This window comes from Mus caroli, unplaced genomic scaffold, assembly GCF_978045245.1.
Source record: "Mus caroli unplaced genomic scaffold, Mus_caroli_1 scaffold_11, whole genome shotgun sequence".
Lineage (NCBI taxonomy): Eukaryota > Metazoa > Chordata > Mammalia > Rodentia > Muridae > Mus > Mus caroli.
Genome location: NW_028227266.1, coordinates 81,662,307 through 81,681,374, shown reverse-complemented (window position 1 = coordinate 81,681,374; position 19,068 = coordinate 81,662,307). Strand labels below are relative to the sequence as shown.

Sequence of the window (19,068 nt, the reverse complement as noted above, 5' to 3'; positions counted from 1 at the left end):
AACAGTATTGATACTATTATTTTTTTGATAAATGATGTATAAATTAATGAGGTAAATCAAAACAGGTCTGTAATTCATCCTTACCATAGAAATATTGCTGAGAAGCAACACCTTAGCTGAATTGAGTATATATTGCAGAGTTAGAGAAAGGTGTTTATGTAAGGAACTATAATATATAATTTTTTATTATTGGATATAGCACACAATTATACATGGGTTATCACTGAGCCTGAGAAGAAATACTGATAGCAACAAATTCACCAAATTACTGTACAACCCGCTAAAGAGTAGATCAATATAAGTTCATTGAAAGCAGGGGAGAACAAATGATGCATTTAAAGTGTGCATCAGGTTTTTTGTTAAGATAGATCTACAGAAAACAGGCTGGTCTGGAATTCACCATCTTTCTGTTTCATGTTCAGCCAGAATGCTGGGATTGTGGGTGTATACTACCACGCTTGGCAGAATATCTTTTTTAATGGATCCTATTGTGGTGTCTGGATTAAAACAAAAGTAATGTTGGGGTGATTTAAAATGAGAAAGTTCTGGCACTTAGCCATGAAGCAAAGCAGAACTTGGAACAGTCACAGGGAAATGAGAAGTAGATCACCACATTGAAAATAGATTTCTAGGATTCAAAAGACTGATATGTATGTATGCATATACATACATATACACACATGCATGCATACATACATGAGGGCAAGTATGAGAGGACATGCATTTAACTTGTTCACAGAAAGTCGTCTAACTTACTGTGTCAGGCATTTAAGCAGAAAAGGCTGCCAAGGTAGAACATGCTTTCCTGTGGTTTTGAGGAGTGTGTGTGGGAAGCTAGGTAGACATTCTCAATAACAATGGGAATGCAAGAGTGAGATGTTGTCTACAAGATTCAGCATAAAAATCATTTATATGGAAAACAACATTACAGATGAAGAGAGCTTAATCTTCAACTTTTGAAACTGACCAGGGAACATGGTAACTGGCAAAGCTGTTGCCTCTGATTCTTGGTGGTTTTGTGTATAGGTAGAGCAGGAGTGTCTGTCAAGCCAAGAGATGAGATTGTCATGAAACACAAGACTAAGGCAAAATAAGACTGAAGGTATCTTACCAGCTTACCAAAGTAGTTAATGATTATCTTGATTTAAATTTTTGTAGTCCCCACTCCCAAACTCCTATTTTAAAAGTATCCTGAAACCAAATCCCTGTATTAAGAGGTATGCCTTTTGGTAATGGTTAGGTTGTGCCTTTGTGAATGGACTTGCTTAATAGAGGCCCAAGACTTGTTTGCCTCCTGTCATGTCTGTTAGAAGTTGCCAACTACGAAGTAGATACAGAAATTTTTTTTACTAGACACTGAATCTCTTAGTCCATGCATCTTAAACTTAGTACCAGCCTGTAGAATTCCAAGCAGTAAGTGACTATTGTTTATAAATTACCCACCCAAAGGTCTTGTTACAGTAGCTCCAGTATATTAAGACAGGCAACTTTGACAAATGCTAAATGTTGCCATGTCTGTGTTTTAATTACATTGTTACTTTCCCTATATATCAGATGCAAAGCTTGCTTATAATTGTTCACAGCCTTTCTACTACTTATTCCCTTTGCTAGTGATTGATTGTTTTCTCAAACCATTCATGTGGTTAATTTCTTTATTAGCAGGTTGAGGCTGGTAGAAAGGATCTTGGTTTGAAGATATTGACATAATCTTGCAGTATGCCCCAAAAGGTACCAATTGTTTAAGAGGAGAAATTGGAGGTGAGAAAAACAGGTCACTTTAGAAATAACATGACCAAATTAACTTTATTAGTTGTAGAATAAATGATGCTATGCATTCTGAAAAGTGTTATGAAGAGAATGTTGCATCTTTGTGGTAACATTTGTGCATCTGGTCATAAAGATGCATTCTGCAGAGCCAGGCTCTGAGGTGTTATGTGGACCATATTTATAAACCTTGAAGACATAAATAAGAAAGGAGTCTAGGTAGCAGAGTTTGAAGAAATATGAAAATTAAGTGAAATGTCTATATGGAGTCCAGTGCAAAAAAAGAAAAGAATTCATCATGAGTAGAATTGACAGACTGAGTGGACCCTGCAGATTGAAATTAATGCTATTTATATTATTTTACTTGCTTATTCAGAAAGAGTCCATGTCGTAGGAGGAGATAGAGTTTCAGGTCTGCAACCTGCTCTTAAATATTTCAGAAAAAGATATTTCTCTCTGTGTCTGTCTCTGTCTGTGTCTGTCAAAGCATGTAAGTATGTAATGGTTATAGGAAAGAAACAGTACTGAAGCAGTATGTAATGGTTATTGGGGAAGGAAATGGTCTTGAAGCACACACAGGGAAAAATTTTAAGAGATTAATTGTCCTGGATAATTGAGATATGGTCCTTGTAGTTTATCTCAAATTGAAAAAGATTACATCACTGGGAAGCTGCTTCTGAAGTGGCCTTATGTATGTCAGGCAAGTGCTTTACAACTGAGATATATATATATACATATATGGATATATGTGTATATATATATCTGTGGTGTAAAAATACTTTATGAAGAAAGATTTAAAGGTTATTTATTTATATAGAAGCAATAATATTCTATTTGGTATGTTTTGTTAGTGTTGTCAAGGAAAGATGGTATGAAAATTTAGGGAAATGTTAATTGAAAAAAACTATCACTGGGAAGGAACTAGAGGAGGAAACCTGAAGATAAGAGATGACTTACACAGATGCTCTGAAGGAAGAAAGGCTGGAGTGCTTAAATAGGAATGTTTGGACTGGTTTATTTGAACTGGTTAGAGCAATATTGATGTAGGCCTATAGTTAGCAGACTTTACCTACAATGTAAAGTGTTGTATCTGGTTAGAATCCGGGATAGGGAATGGTACTGAGGTCTGGAGGTTAGTGATAAACCTTGGCAGCCAGAAAGAATGGTAAGTAGGAACCACCTAGAAGGAAAAGCTCGCTGAATATGCTTAGTCTTTCAAATACATGGGGGTTTTTAGTTTCTAATATTGCAAAAGTAGCATGCTTATATTGGTCTAGGTTTAGAGCTATGAAAATCTGGTGCATTACAAAGTTGAGGGCCATATTAGACCTTAGAAGATCCCTTTCTCAGAAGAGCATAGCTAGATGCCTTCTCGGCTATGTGTTGCCTACACCTGTAGCCAAAAGAATGCAAGCAGTTCTTCTTGTTCCTCAGATTTTTTTTAATTGGGTGACTTCATTAATTTATGAATTTTTAAATTAATACCAACACTTTACATAATACTTAAAAGAATTAGATAAATAACAGTGATTCCAGAATAAAGACCCAATTTAAAGGCACTTTTCTTTAGTATAATATGTGTGATCTTTTAAGTTCAGCAGTAGAATAAGAGAGCTTACAGACTATATTAAGCCAAATTCTTTGATTTGGGCAAACCTAAATTTTGTTTAAATCTCACTGTTCTTTTTTTCCTTTTTTTTTTTTTTTTTTATTAGGTATTTTCCTCATTTACATTTCCAATGCTATCCAAAAAGTCCCCAATACACTCCCACCCACTCCCACTTTTTGGCCCTGGCGTTCCCCTGTACTGGGGCATATAAAGTTTGCAAGTCCAATGGGCCTCTCTTTCCAGTGATGGCCGACTAGGCCATTTTTGATACCTATGCAACTAGAGTCAAGAGCTCTGGGGTACTGGTTAGTTCATAATGTTGTTCCACCTATAGGGTTGCAGATCCCTTTAGCTCCTTGGGTACTTTCTCTAGCTCCTCCATTGGGGGCCCTGTGATCCATCCAATAGCTGACTGTGAGCATCCACTTCTGTGTTTGCTAGGCCCCGGCATAGTCTCACAAGAGACAGCTATATCTGGGTTCTTTCAGCAAAATCTTGCTAGTGTATGCAATGGTGTCAGCGTTTAGAGGCTGATTATGGGATGGATCCCTGGGTATGGCAGTCTTTAGATGGTCCATCCTTTCGTCACAGCTCCAAACTTTATCTCTGTAACTCTTTCCATGGGTGTTTTGTTCCCAATTCTAAGAAGGGGCACAGTGTCCACACTTTGGTCTTCGTTCTTCTTGAGTTTCATGTGTTTAACAAATTGTATCTTATATCTTGGGTTTTTCCTTTTTTTAAATCAAGTTTTGTACTGTATTGTATGTTTCAACTTCTCTACCTCTATCCTTTGTTGACAAGATTGCTTGAAATAAATAATATCATGAAATAATTTTTTAAAAACCCAAAGAGTTTGATGTCTTGTTTTTAAAGGTTACATAAGCTAAAGTCTACAAATTTTTGTTGTACAATTATTCAGCTTCTACTAGGAATAGTGACAATAGACAAACAGTATTGCAATGAACACTTCACAGTAATTATGAATATATTGTTAAGTAAAATAGCTACTTATTGCTCCTCCATGCTATTTTGAGAGTAACACTGTATATAACATTATAATTGGATTTAAAGAGAACCCCCAAATAAAATTTCATCCTCATTCTTTTGTTATAGCATTCCCTGTAATCCTGTCTCTTTGTAGTTATGTCTGCTTCATTGTCACCTATAAACTAATAACTAAGTTTTACACTCTCAGATCTTCGGTTGTAACTTTAGTTCTATGCAGAAACAGCAGAAACTAGCAGTGTCAGACTAAAGGCAGCGGTCCTGTCACTTGAAATTCTCTAGCAGCTACTTTACTAGGTTAAAATCAAGCCATTGGCACCCTCTTTGGTCTTCCTTAGGTTAAGCCTTTCCAGATTAGTTGATAGATTAGATACTATGTGGATATACAGTATTCCTGTAGCTGATGGCTAGTGTTGTCTACTGGGCATTGAGACTTTAGTAAGAAAACAAGACCAGTTTTTGTACTACCTGCTTTCTCACTGTTGATTTTGGAAAATTTCCTTAACTCTCTTTAATCAACTGTATTTCTATGTTCCCTTTTCACTTTTTTATCTTCTTTCCTCTTTCTGGAAATAATAACCATCTGTCTGTCTGTTTGCTGAGGTTAGTTACATATTATTTATAGATTTGCTTTAAAAATTGATCCCGCTGCTCCTTCATGCATGCATTTTAGATGTTATTTTCTTTTAATTCAAGTGTAGTAGAGAGTAACTGAGTCTGGGTATGGCATTTTCACGACTATGCATCATTATGTTTGGTTGTAATTTGCCACCCTCCCACTATCCTCTCCCATGTTCCCATGGTTTGGCTTCTGACCTTACTGAGACCATCTCACAGGTATTTATTACCCTCTTCTCCTTTCAGCCTTTCTTAAGAAGTTAAAGCCAGAGTATGAAGAAATAGAGGGAGAATAAAATTAAATATAAAAAAGGGAAAGGATAATGACAAGGGAAGAATATTATTGGGAGGTGGGGGAAGAATAAGAGTTTAGAATTAAAAAAAATATTAAGGCAAAACAGCAAGATATCGCTCAGGAATGAAAACAATCTAAATAAAGTCACGTGATACATGAAGGGGAATTAAACAAAAATTTTAAAAAAGGCTACAAAACAGAAATACATCCAGTTGATTAAACCAAACCAAACCATTGGTTGTACTTGGTGGCACACACCTTGGTCTATGTAGTAAGAGAAAAAAATGAAACCTTTGGAACATGTTCTTCCTAGGTTCTCAGCGAGGAGCGTTGGGAGTGGTTACTGAACTAGCAGACTCTTGTACTCTTATAGCTTGTACTTATGTTAGACAGGTATCCAGTGTTCGTTCACCTGCCTTGTCTCTATCTTGGTAGCTTTCCTTCTTACCTACCAGGGAGGGGCCTATGCTTTGTAGTCTGAGAGCTGGCCTTGTTCTCGCACTCAGTATTATTTTAATCTGGCAGATAAACTTTCCAAGTCTTACCAGGAATAGGGAAAGGGACCAAGCCCTGAGACAGACCTACCTTCATGCTTTCAAGAACCCCTGCCTGTTTACCATCTCCCTGGAGCCATGTCACAGTTTTTAGGCTCTGTAGTGGTTAGATAGAGATGAATGGATGCAGGGGTTGATCTTCACTGTCCACAGGCTCAGGCCTCTCAAACTCTAGGGTTTCTCAGTTGGTGAGATCTGCTTTTTGCTTAGGGCAGGCTATCTTTGCTGAGGCACTTCTTGTCCTTTGCCCAGATTCCTGCCATTTATACTCTTTGCTTTGTCACTGTCTACCCATCCTGACTGGATAGTAGCCTTTGTTTACTCAGTGGCTGAAGGAGGTCACATTGTGACTTTCCCACCTTTATCTTAGGTTCTTACTGTAGCTGAGGTTTTAGTGATAGGCTCTCCTTCAGGATGGTACCCAGTTGCTACACATCACATCTAGGGAAGCATGAGCTTTCTGTCCACTGGAGGAATCACTGTCTCACCAAAGTTGGCAGGTGAGTTTGAAGTATGTAAGGGTTGTGAGCTTGCCCTAAGGGCTGCTTGTGCTTTAGACTCTTGTGAACAGCCCAGTCTTTCTTGTTGTGATTCTCCTTCATATATCTTCATATATGCCATGTGGATACTATGCCTCTCACAATTTATTTAATATTATTCTTATTTAATGCCCAGTGTGGTTTTAATTTTCCTTTTGTAAGAGTCTAATTTAGTCTTCTTCTGGTTTATAGTTAGCCTCAGTATTATTTGTGGTGCTGGAATTAGGCTTAAAGAAAGAAAGTTTGTTTAAATTTTGATCAACAGTTTGATATGTTTAAAGAATAATATTTAGTCAGTTTTCAACTTAGCCTCTCACAGTCCTATAAAACACATGTGTAGGGTATTGAAGTAATGAGACACTTTTTCTATGACTCAGTGCATTGTTTTAATTTATATTGAGTGTCACTGAATAAATAAACGTATTTATGGTGCTTTTTTTTTAATTTTAGTTTTTCGAGTCAGTTTCTCTGTGTAGCCCTGACTGTCCTGGAACTCACTCTGTAGACCAGGCTGGCCTCGAACTCAGAAATCCGCCCACCTCTGCCTCCCAAGTGCTGGGATTAAAGGCGTGTGCCACCACGCCCGGCTATAGTGCATTATTTACACTTTCATTTTGGTCTTTTTTACTGTATGTGTGTTTCTGCTTGCTTATGTGTATGTCTGTGTGTGGGGTGTGTGCCTGGTAGTATGGAGCTTAGAAGGGTGTCAGATCCCTTAGGACTGAAGTTAGAGGTAGTTAAGAGCCACCATGTGGGTGCTGGGACCCAAACCTCCAAGTGTTCTCAACTGCTGAGTCATATCTTGAGCTCCTTATGTTTTTTCAGCCCCTACTGTTGTTTTTCTCAGAGAGGGTTTAGGGTAGCCTGAGCTGGCCTCAGACTTAGCATGTGTAGCCGAGGGGAACCTTGAGCTCAGTTTCTGTCTTCCTTGTGTTGAGTACAAGTGCCGTGACATACAGTTTATTGGTCTATGACAATGTTTTCTGCGAGCTGGAGGGATGATTCAATGGTTAAAAGCATTGCTTGCTCTTCTAGAGGATCTCAGATTGATTTGCAGCACCCACGTGGTGTCTAACAACTGCCAGTTCCAGGAAAATGGATGCCCGTGTCTAGCCTCTGTCGACACTATATGGATATGGTGCACAAACATGCATGATTGCAACACCAGCACATGCTGAACAAATGTTTTCTCAGCTGTTTTCTGTGCTTGTATTTCTTATAGTCATTTTGTCAGAGCTTGGTTGATTTTTTTTTTCTTTCAAATTTCCTTTAAAATAAAATGCTAATCAGAGTGATATGAGGTAAAATTTTCTTACAATACTTGTTCTGTTTGAAATTCTGTCAGGAGTTCTTTGGGAGTAAGAGTAAGTAGAGATTATCTTATGTAGATGATTACAATTTGAAAGGAAAAAGGGTTAATTTGAATATTGAAAACATATAAGGAAAAATACATTAGTTTTATTGTTGGTACTTGTTTGAATTGGGCAGAACAATAAACTCAGGAGTATACATTAAGACTTTTGTTAGATTTAATTTGTGAGAAGATTCTGGCAGGAGCACCAGTTGCCACTTATTTTTGTTAAAGCTGACATTTTTATCTGAAAACTAGAAGGGTTCATAGTTCATTAACATGGAAAGCATGTGAAACAACTGTAATATAGTTTAAAGCAAACTTTTACTCAGATCTATATGAATACAGTGAGCAGCAATATCAATATTTGGAAGCAGAGTTACACAAATTTTGCTTGTGCCTTATACATATGTATATTTAACTTAAAATTCTATTTTTATAATAAATACAAGTCAGAACCAAATATAGATTTCAGTAAGTAGTCTTGATATTTAAGAGAAGATTTTTTCCATATTCTTTGTGGACATCCGAGTTCAGGATGTTCAGGTTTCTTATATAAATTTGCATGTAATTCCTATATAACCTGTATCTCTATTTCCATGTGCTTTAAATCATCTGCATTACTTAACAGTAGTTACTGCAGTAAGAGTACCTTGTAAATTAGTTCTTATGTCTTGTTTATGGTAAAGAGACTGGAGGTGTTTGTATACATGTGTTTGTTCTGAATATGCTTTTTTATTGAGATAGATAATGGAAATAGTCACATTGTTTTGGATAAATGAATGAAGTGAATGAATCTACTCAGTTTTTAGAATTAAGATAACTTAATCAAATGAGTCTTGTGAAGCCTTTTTAATCTTAGCTAGCACTTGCTGTTTTCTCCTTGTGGTATGTGGTGGGATAGACTTTGTTGTTCGAAGTCAAAAGTCTAGCCATTCTTACTTCACTTCCCTGCAGATATACAGGTTTGGAATTCCTTTCCCTGTCATTCCCCCTTGATCCTTTCTAATCTTTCTTCTCTGTTCTAGTAACAACTTAGTGTTTTACTTTTTACTATCTTTATTGTTCTAGTATCAAGCTAATTTTACTACTAATTGTTTTACCAAGTTTAACCTGACTTTCTGTTTTCTAGCCTCATTCACTCTGACAAAGTACTCTGAAAATATATCTGGTTCTGGTACTCATTGCTTGATGTCCATTACAGAGCATCATTTCTTCGTTTTCATACAGTTATTTCATATTCTATATTAGCATTCAGACAGCTTGCTACTTGGTAACTTTTCTAGTTTGCTGTAGGATTCAACCACAGAACTGCTTGTATTCAAGTGGGGGGGGGGGGTGTTTTAGGGAGTATTGGTAGGGTTTGAAATAAAGCGCATCTAACAAACTTCTAGTACTGTGTACCCTAACCGCTAACACAGAAAACTTATGTGAGTTATTTGCTGCTTTGTACATTCTCTTCAGATATAAAGGTTTGGGTTTGTTTTGTTTTGTGCTGTTTTTAGCTTTAGATTGGAGGATCTTGGAAGAATGATTACATGAACTATAGTAAAACTAGATCCTGCCAGACCAAGTATCTGTTTTCTATTTTAACTTAAAGTGGCAGAAATACTGATGTTGTGAACTCCTCGGATCATTATATGATGATTGATGACACAATTTGTGCTGTTTTAGATATTTAAGATTTGGCATTAAAAGATAAAAATAAAGCCCAGAAGTTCAGATCTCTGTTTGGAATGTGAATTGTAATATTTATTTCAAGATAAAGAATTAATGACTAGCTCTTTCCTTAACAGTTCTTACTGAATTTAAGATAAGCACATAATTTATATATGTTTACTGATTTCAAAAACCAAGTCTTTTTCTCTGAATAGTGATTTTTAGCTGATGTCATAATTTTAGCTGAAGGTCAGTGATTGTAAACTTGTTCATTACACTTTCAGCTTTTAATAGTTTCCCCAGATTACCATGTACCATTGCAAAATAACATATTAGGAACCATATTTGTTTTGCAATTAAATATGTATTATTATCGCTGTAATTCATATTCCTTTATAAGATTGGAGGTAGTGGTGATTGTAGGTGGTTAGGTGTAGATCATTGATGACTGTGATTTACTACTACCCACATCTATTTCTCTTGTTTGTAGCTACACAATCCTTAATTAGTGCATGATTTAATAAAATAAAGAATTTCAGAAGAAGAACAGTACTATTAGTTTTCAATGTCTAAACTGTAGTTGTTGATATGTGGAGGTGACACATTTTTTATATTAACATTTTGAATTATTACTTATGGGGTTAATTCTATCAATGTTTCTATTCTAATTTCAAGGGTTCTGATGATTGTCTTGTGAAAATCTGGGCCACAGACGATGGAAGATTGCTAGCTACTTTAAGAGGACATGCTGCTGAAATATCAGACATGGCTGTAAACTATGAGAATACTATGATAGCAGCTGGAAGTTGTGATAAAATGATTCGTGTCTGGTGTCTTCGAACCTGTGCACCTTTGGCTGTTCTTCAGGGACATAGTGCATCCATTACATCACTACAGGTAGTTGTTGTAAATTGTATTAAACCTTTTATATTTTAAGAATTTAATTATCTGTTAGGATGTCACTTTGTGGTGTAATAGCTAAGGTTTAAAACAGAAGAGTAGTTTTTGTAGAACTGTATGAACTCGCAGTGCCATGGTCAGCTTAGTGTTTCTGCTTACTGTTAGCTTCTATGAGTTTGGTTTTAAAAGGGGGTTTTATTATTTGGACTGCCTCTGTTCTTGTAAAGAATGTTTCCCCTATGATTGCTTTACAGTTCTCACCATTGTGCAGTGGCTCAAAGAGATACCTGTCTTCTACTGGGGCGGATGGCACTATTTGCTTTTGGCTTTGGGATGCTGGAACCCTTAAAATAAAGTCAGTTACTTTTTTACTTTATAAAATACATGTTTAATGGTTGAAAGTGTAAAAAACATCAAATCAACAAAGAGAAATATTTAATTTTTTTCCTTGTATAAATAATGAAAATAAGCTTAGAATTTTTAAATCTGATCTTTCATTTTTATGCCTCACCTTTTTTTTTTTTTTTATGTACCATTTTTTTTCCCTCATACTTAGATTTTATTTATCTTTCTCTGAAGTCCAGTTGTTTCCTTAAAGGATATACATTTTATTGCCATGTCTTTCTGTATGCTGTATAATTTTGTCTTAGCTTAATTTTGTACTGAGAACAAATTATTAGCATTATAAATGTTATTTTTTTAGAATAATTCAAATTATATTACTAAGTCTATGAACATTAGATTTTGTTTTAGAAAACAGTTGAAGTTTTCATTGTGATACTACATTAAGATTCACAGACTCTACAGCAACACTTCACAGCTTTGATTTTACCTCTGCTAAACTCTTGATTTGTAGAGATGGAGAAATGGTTCAGTAGTTAAGAACACTTAGATTAATCTTATATCATATCATATTCCAGTTCCAGGGAATCTGATGGCCAGTTCTGTCCTTCACAAGCATCAGGCACACACATGACATAGTGCACACACATACTTATAGGGAGAACACTCACAAATGAAATAAATATATTTAAACAAATTTTTTTAAAATTTGGCTTATCAAACCAGGGTTGCAGAACAGTTAATCTATTGATAAAGAACATCAAAGTTAAAGAAAGGCAAAATGGTTTTCCCATTTCTCAAAAACATGGTTCTAGGTAATATTTTGCTTTATGTGCATTTATTTGAAAGAGGTTCTCACTTTGTAGCTCATGTTGGCCTGAACTAATTATGTAGCCAAGGCTCTCCTGAGCTTTGAGTATTTAGCCTGTTTCAGCCTCTCAACGCCTGGGATTAAGGATCATTTATTTATATTATTTTTTTATTTAATCACAAACTGAGAAATGCACCAATTTTAGTGCTATGGACAGTTAAAGTTTTCTTCTCTGATAGAAAAAAATAGGCAAAAGTAGGATTTTAAATATAGTTATCATAGATTTATATGTACATTGTTACATGCATCAGAACTCATACTTAAAATCTATATTTTTATTTTTCAACATAGTTGCAACATTAAACATGTCAAAAATATTAATCTAGAACATCTGTAACATAGCTATAACTAGTATAAATGAATCTGAATATAATTTTTAATGTATATCATGCTATTTTGGAGGAATTTTGTTGTTGACATGATTCACATTGAGTTCAGATTTGCTTTAGTATAAAGGGTAAATTGAATTTTGGAACAATGTTTTATCTTGTTGCTATATTAGAAGATGAGCAAGAGCTGGGAAGATGGCTCAGTGGGTAATGTGCTTGCTACGTGGCATAGGGTCCTTAGTTTAGAGCCCTATCACCCTGTAAAAGCTAGACAGAGCTAGAGAGGCACATTTGTTAAAGTTGATTTATTATATAGTTGTATGCTGCTAGTCTACTACTATATGAAACTTGTTAAATTGGATTAAAGGTGGTTATAATTCATTTCTAGAGTGAAAATGACTTTAGAATTGTTCTATGTACTGATTGGTGTGTGTGTGTCAGAATGTACTATGGAATTTATTTCTAGAATTTTAGAGGGACTGTTGATAGAGTTTTGATATTGATATCGTTTTTAGGAAGATAGCCAGCTGTTACTCATTCATTTTGTGTTTAAGATCAATTTGTAGAAGGGATTATTTCTTATAGCTCAATAGGATATTTTTAAATGATATTTATTTGATTTTACTATAGTCCAAGACCCACAAAATTTACAGAGCGTCCTCGGCCTGGAGTGCAAATGATATGTTCTTCGTTCAGTGCTGGTATGATTATTTACCATTTTAATTTTCAACTTAAAATTGTTCATTAAAAAGCACATCTCAAAGAGATGGAATTATAAAACTATTTTCTGCTGGATTGTGTATATCATATGTAAGTTAGAACTAATAAGCAAATAGGAATGAAAATCAAATTAGGGAACTTTACTTTTATGGAATTCAGTGTATAAAAATCACATGAATACCATACTTCCCTAGGAGGAAGGAATACATGATTTCAAAATTAAAGAATGAATCTTTATATTTTTTCATTGCAAATAAAGTATTTTAAAGTTGGGTTTGTTTTCATGGAATTTGGAGACAGTCCATAAAAATCAGTAAAAATTAAAAAAAGAAAAATGTGTGTATGTATTTTGTTTCAGAGTCTTACTTGCTCTCCCAGCGCTGATACTCTAGTTCTAAATAAGCTTATGCAGTGGCATTTGAATGGTTGCCAGGTGGCTTTATGATCTAAGTGTTAAAGTAAATTGATAAAGAAAATTGGGGTCACTAGATCTGATATATAATATTCCCAGCATCTGTTTTTATCTACCTTGGTTCATTTGTAATTGTAGATAGCAGTATTAGTTCAGGGTAAAGGACAATAAACACCCGTGAATCTGCTGCTGCTAATTATTTTCAAATTTCTAACTCAAAATATCCAATACTGTTGCCAGTAGACAGTATTTGTTCCAGTTGTAATGTAGACGACATAGGTTCTTCATATGTATTTTTATCACATTGTGGATTTATGTTCTTTTCCTAAAAATACATTGTTGTATTTAAGGGTCTCTGGAGTGGGTCATTTAGAAAAAGTACTTAAAATATTTCGGTGTGTATAACAACTTCATGCTTATTGCTCTTAGTGTGAATAAATTGTCATACAAATTGTGAATTTGAAAAAAGAATGTATATGCTATATAATTCAGTGACATAAGTGAACGTTGAGTACTTTGTTATTGCAGAGTTTGTATAGGCAAGTCTTGGAGGGAGTTGGAACTTAAAAGTATATATACCTTTATCTTTTGTATCAAAAGAGAAGGTTTTGATCAAAACTGTAATACATCACATTCTTTTTTTTTAAATTTTTAATATTTTTTTTATTACATATTTTCCTCAATTACATTTCCAATGCTATCCCAAAAGTCCCCCATACCCCCCCACCCCCCCCACTTCCCTACCCACCCATTCCCATTCTTTTGGCCCTGGCATTCCCCTGTACTGGGGCATATAAAGTTTGCAAGTCCAATGGGCCTCTCTTTCCAGTGATGGCCGACTAGGCCATCTTTCGATACATATGCAGCTAGAGAATACATCACATTCTTAATATTTAAGACATTACTAGATTTCTCCAGTTCTTGTTATAAAAGAAAATAAAATCAAATAGGCCTTTGATAGCTTTGGGAGAAGACAAAAGCAGATTCAGCAAAGTTAATAGTATGCAGAAGTTGTGTCTTATAAACACTGATGCTCTTGCTCTTGACAGGTGGGATGTTTTTGGCCACTGGAAGCACTGACCATATTATTAGAGTTTATTTTTTTGGATCAGGTCAACCAGAAAAAATATCAGAATTGGAGTTTCATACTGTGAGTATTGGTAAAAGAACTAGATGGGTACAGTCTTGAGTGCAATCAACAGTTATGTATTCAGCTTCTGTTGTGTTTTTTTATTTTTCCTGTTTGTACAGGACAAAGTTGACAGTATCCAGTTTTCCAACACTAGTAACAGGTAAAATATGTTTGTCTAACTTAGTTGGAACTTGATAAAGGTTACTAGTAGTCAAATTTTAGGTTGTGTAGAAGTTACTCGATATATTGAAGACTATATTCTTGACACAGAATATAGTCTTCTTCCCCAGTGAGTTATGTTTGGATTCTTTTCTACAATAGGAAAAAAACCTTTATCTATACCTTTTATCTTTTGTATCAAAAGTGAAGCCTTTGATAAAAACTGTAATGCATCACATTCTTAATATTTAAGGCATTACTAGATTTCTCCTGTTCTTGTTATAAAAGAAAATACAGTTATTTCTTGACACTTTGAATAGAGGTAATCGAGGTCTTTGATACTGAAGAGCAACTTTTCTCCATTGGAAAATATTCTGTTTGTCAAGTGACCTTCAGGCGTTTTGAGAGTTATTTTTATCAGCCTAATCATGACCTATTAAAATGGTCTTACCAACTCATAAAGTTTTAGGAGTTCTTAGATTATTTATAGAGACTTAGGGAGCCATTTCTGCTGTATTAGAAGACTTTGTATATAAAAATGTTATTTAAAAAAAGAAATTTGGGAAAAGTACATTTTGATAGAGCCTCCCCCCACCTTTTTTGTTTTTTTTTAAAACAGGTTTGTGAGTGGTAGTCGTGATGGGACAGCACGAATTTGGCAGTTTAAACGAAGGGAATGGAAAAGCATTTTGTTAGATATGGCTACTCGTCCAGCGGGGTAAGAGATCAAGCTTGAGATATTTTTATAGATTATTTAATATTATAATGTTGCAGATGGGAATGACCTTTGCTTATTAAGTTGTGAATCATGTTAAAATGATTAATTTTCTTCATTAATTAGAGGTGCTATTGAAGGTGAACAGAGCTGATTTTTGTAAACTATTTCATTGCTCTTACTAATAAGACCTGCTGAGTTAAATTTTTAGTTCTGTTTATTAAGAGTATGAAAATGTTTGCAGCTTTATTGTATTCCATGCTTTTTCTCCCATGGTTTTTGGTTTTGCTGTTGAGACTTACTGGGTTGGTTTGAACTTACTTTTAGTGAAAAATGTCTTTGGTCTCCATTCCTTCACCTTCTCATGTTGGAATTGTAGGCATGTGACCCCACCCCTAGTTTTTTTTAAAATGCTGGGATTCTGTCCCAAGCTTTTATGCATGTTATTTGTGAAGCACTCTATTAACTAAGGCCCCGAAAAAGGATGGAGTCATTCCTTTTGGCATCTTCAGCCCAGGAAGATTATGATATATGTTGTAACTATTGTTTTAGTTTTACTGTTTATTCTCTCTGCTTGTGTTTATGTATAGTTGTGTCAGTGAATGGGAGAACAGAGCAGTCAGGATAGCTCATGGCACATGAGCTTCTACTGAGCCATAGATAGTTATTGCAGAGGGATTTACTCCAGAGATCTCTTCATAATGGCTAATGGATACAAAAACCCTAGAAATCTTGGATTTTCTGACTCCATGCCATAACCTCTGCTATTGTGTCATTTCAGCTGTTTTCAATTACAATAACTATTCATGTCAATAAATATAAACAAATGAAAGCAGATTTAATCTTTGTCTTGTATTTTAGTAATCTCGGCATAAACAAATAAACTTGTCCTTTTCAGCCAAAATCTTCAAGGCATAGAAGACAAAATCACAAAAATGAAAGTAACTATGGTAGCTTGGGACCGACATGACAACACAGTTATAACTGCAGTTAATAACATGACTCTGAAAGTTTGGAATTCTTACACTGGTCAACTGATACATGTTCTAATGGTGAGAAACAAAACCCAAACTTTGAGTACTGCTGAGGCTGACAGTAGAGTGTAGTCTAAATAAGTAAAATAATTAAGTCTAAATAAGTAAATAAATATGGTTAAAACCTCTTGATTGCTTTTAATATTACTGGGACTGAATATATAATATAGTCAAAATAAAATTGTAGAATGTAGTCTAAATAAAATAATATAAAACTAGTATATTTAAAACCCTTTGCTTCTTTGGATAACCAGACTCGATAGAAAACTGGGGATAATTTAAAAATGCAAATAGGATTGACTTGGAAATGCATCATAAATGCTTGCTGTGTTTGTTGTATAAGAATACAATTGTATTCTTGAGTATTACTAATAATGCCTAAGTAATAGTGTTATTAGCAGCCTATTATTGTTTAGACATTGGTAAAATTGAAAATTTTGCCAGTTTAATAATTCTTAGTACTTGGTTTCTAGAACCATTGCCATTCTCTTTTTATAATTTTAAGTACTTATAAATGTTTTGTTATTTCAAAATATTTCAGGGTCATGAAGATGAGGTGTTTGTTCTTGAGCCACACCCATTTGATCCTAGAGTTCTCTTCTCTGCTGGTCATGATGGAAATGTGATAGTGTGGGATCTAGCAAGAGGAGTCAAAGTTCGATCTTATTTCAATATGGTAATTATATTTTCTGTTTAATACCTGTTAATGATTTGGGATATTTTTGACAGAAGGGCTCTGCATATCACAAGCGAAATCCATTTTAACTTCATGCCTTATTATGATTTTAAATGTCTATCCATAAGGAATTATTTGTTCTGAGTATATTGTGATGCCTGGCTTAGTTTTACTTTGTTTATTTTTAGCAGAGAAAGTTTGACTAGTAAGTCATGTAAATGAAGTTATAGGGAAGAAAATGTCTTTATGTTGCATTTTGTTGGCGCTTTTTTGTATTTCGTTTTTGTAGAACACATTTTGAGTACATCAGTGTCAAAATTGAAGTCAAGGAATGAGGTAGTTCCTAACGTCACTGAAACTCATAGCATATTGGCTGTTTACTCTGGCTTAATGCCTCCATGCTTGTGTTCTTACGTTCCTGTAGCATATTTTTGTTGAGCATTTGAGTTAGCATTGATTTGATTATATATACAGCTTATTAAGTGGTATCTGCCCTCCTCTTTGATCAGTGTATGAAATAAAAGGGTCCTTAAATACTCTATTTTATTGTCACATTAAAAAAAACTACTTCCTAAAAAAAAATAAACAAACAAAAAAACTGACTTCCTCTGTATTTGTGTTCTCATTCAACAAGAGGAAAGAAAACATGTTTATAGCTTTACTGTTTACTTTTGTAAAACAGAAATCTTCCACAAGTCCTAAGATGGTATAATTAGCAAATTAACACAAAAATTAGAATTATTTTGTAAGTTCAGTCATTTTCAGGCTGAGAATATAGTCTGGTGGTAGTACTTGCTCATTGTGTACAAGGCCTTTAGTGTTTGCTTTTTGAGGCCACACATGCATGCCAACTCCCGAAGGCATTTGTGAGATTAAATGCTTGTAAAGAGATTGAATGACACTGAGTGTTATTCTTGATTGGTTATAAGAATAAAAAGGTTTGTTAGTGAAGTGGTTAACTTTGGCTTTTGCCATGGATGTGGCTTAATGTACATAAGGTAAGAAATGAGAATTGTTTGATTCCCATTGTTTTGAAAAATGATTACATGAGTTATATGTGAGTGATGAATGGATTTCCTTTGTGATGATGTAAGTAAAGCAAATTTACGAATCCAGTAAAGTTTTTTTTTTCTCTTTTCTATCTTCATATTTCTGGATTGCTCTTTTCTAAACATCTCTGTTGAATATGGAAGTTGATCATTTCCCAGTTGATACTTAATTGTGACTGTATGCGCATTAGTGGTTTCACTTAGCAATTTATATTTCAAAAGAACATTCTTACACTGCTATAGAAATGAGGAGTAATTTTTAGTCAGTTAAAAACAGATTCTGAATTTTCTCTCATCAGGTAAGTTTGGAGCATCAATGTTTTAAAATTTCTGCAGATCTGAACATTACAGCATGTTTAGCTTTATTGATATTCTGGTCCTGCTGTTATAAATTAGGTATATAATCAGACATCTCATTGTAAAAATTCCTTAATTGCTATGAAAATTATTTTTGAGTCGGTGTGTGGTACCCCACACTTTGAAGATAGAATCAAGAGGATCAAGAGTTGAAGGTCATTTTGGCTACATAGTGAGATCCAGGCCAGCCTTGGTTATTTGAGATCACAATTTTTAACAGAAGGAAAGAAAAGAATTTTGTTCTATTTAAAAATTTTCTGTTCTTTTATGTATAATAAATAGTAAAACCTTTAAAGGCTGACTTTATTTTTTTTTGTAATCATTAGTATCTTCAAATTGAGAAAAACAAATAAAACAATTATTCTTGATACAGAAAAGCTAGAGTATGCTCAACCTTTTGTCTCATTAAAAACAAGTTATAACAAGTTATAACCTTTATTTTTTAAAAGGTTTTAGTGGTTTCAAATTTTAAATGACTTAATTAAATTAGATTTCAATGTACTTACCAAACTGCAGTAAAGTTGTATCTTTATGAATATCTTTTTTAAGGGTAATTTTTATTGCTGGTTTCAAGAAGAAAGTGTTCATTACAAAACTAAAGTGCTTTGACTAGGTTTGCTTTGGTCACAGAGTAGAAAATTTCATTTATTATTTTTTTAAATAAGACTATTACTAATGTCTTCTTAATGCTGAATGTATTCAGGGTGGTTGCTGAGAATTTTAGTAACATTGTATAGCAACTACCAGTTAGACCCAGTTAGTGATGTGTCTAGGAATAACAACTTAACAGTGATAGAATTCTGAGTGGCTCTTCTGTGATCTTTGTGACTGCCATACTTTCTCCCTCTGTTCACTACATCGCCTTTTTTTTTTTTTTTTAAATGGATATATGGCAGAAAAAGCATCCAGCCCTGCTACTAAGAAATTAAAAACAATTTTAGGATGAAATGGAAGCTGATGGTCTCTTTGGTCATTGTT

General features: G+C 34.4%; 1 protein-coding gene across 5 annotated transcripts in view; it reads left to right on the top strand.

The window, feature by feature from the left end:
* Phip (PHIP subunit of CUL4-Ring ligase complex) overlaps positions 1-19,068 on the top strand; it is a 117,910-nt gene that overhangs the window by 34,233 nt on the left and 64,609 nt on the right. For all 5 annotated transcript variants that reach the window (XM_029481607.2, XM_029481609.2, XM_021173412.3 and 2 more), the window contains 8 exons: positions 10,070-10,291; positions 10,549-10,649; positions 12,467-12,537; positions 14,018-14,118; positions 14,220-14,260; positions 14,879-14,977; positions 15,873-16,026; positions 16,550-16,684. In XM_029481607.2, coding sequence (XP_029337467.1) covers positions 10,070-10,291; positions 10,549-10,649; positions 12,467-12,537; positions 14,018-14,118; positions 14,220-14,260; positions 14,879-14,977; positions 15,873-16,026; positions 16,550-16,684 — 924 coding nt within the window. The remainder of the gene's footprint in view (positions 1-10,069; positions 10,292-10,548; positions 10,650-12,466; positions 12,538-14,017; positions 14,119-14,219; positions 14,261-14,878; positions 14,978-15,872; positions 16,027-16,549; positions 16,685-19,068) is intronic.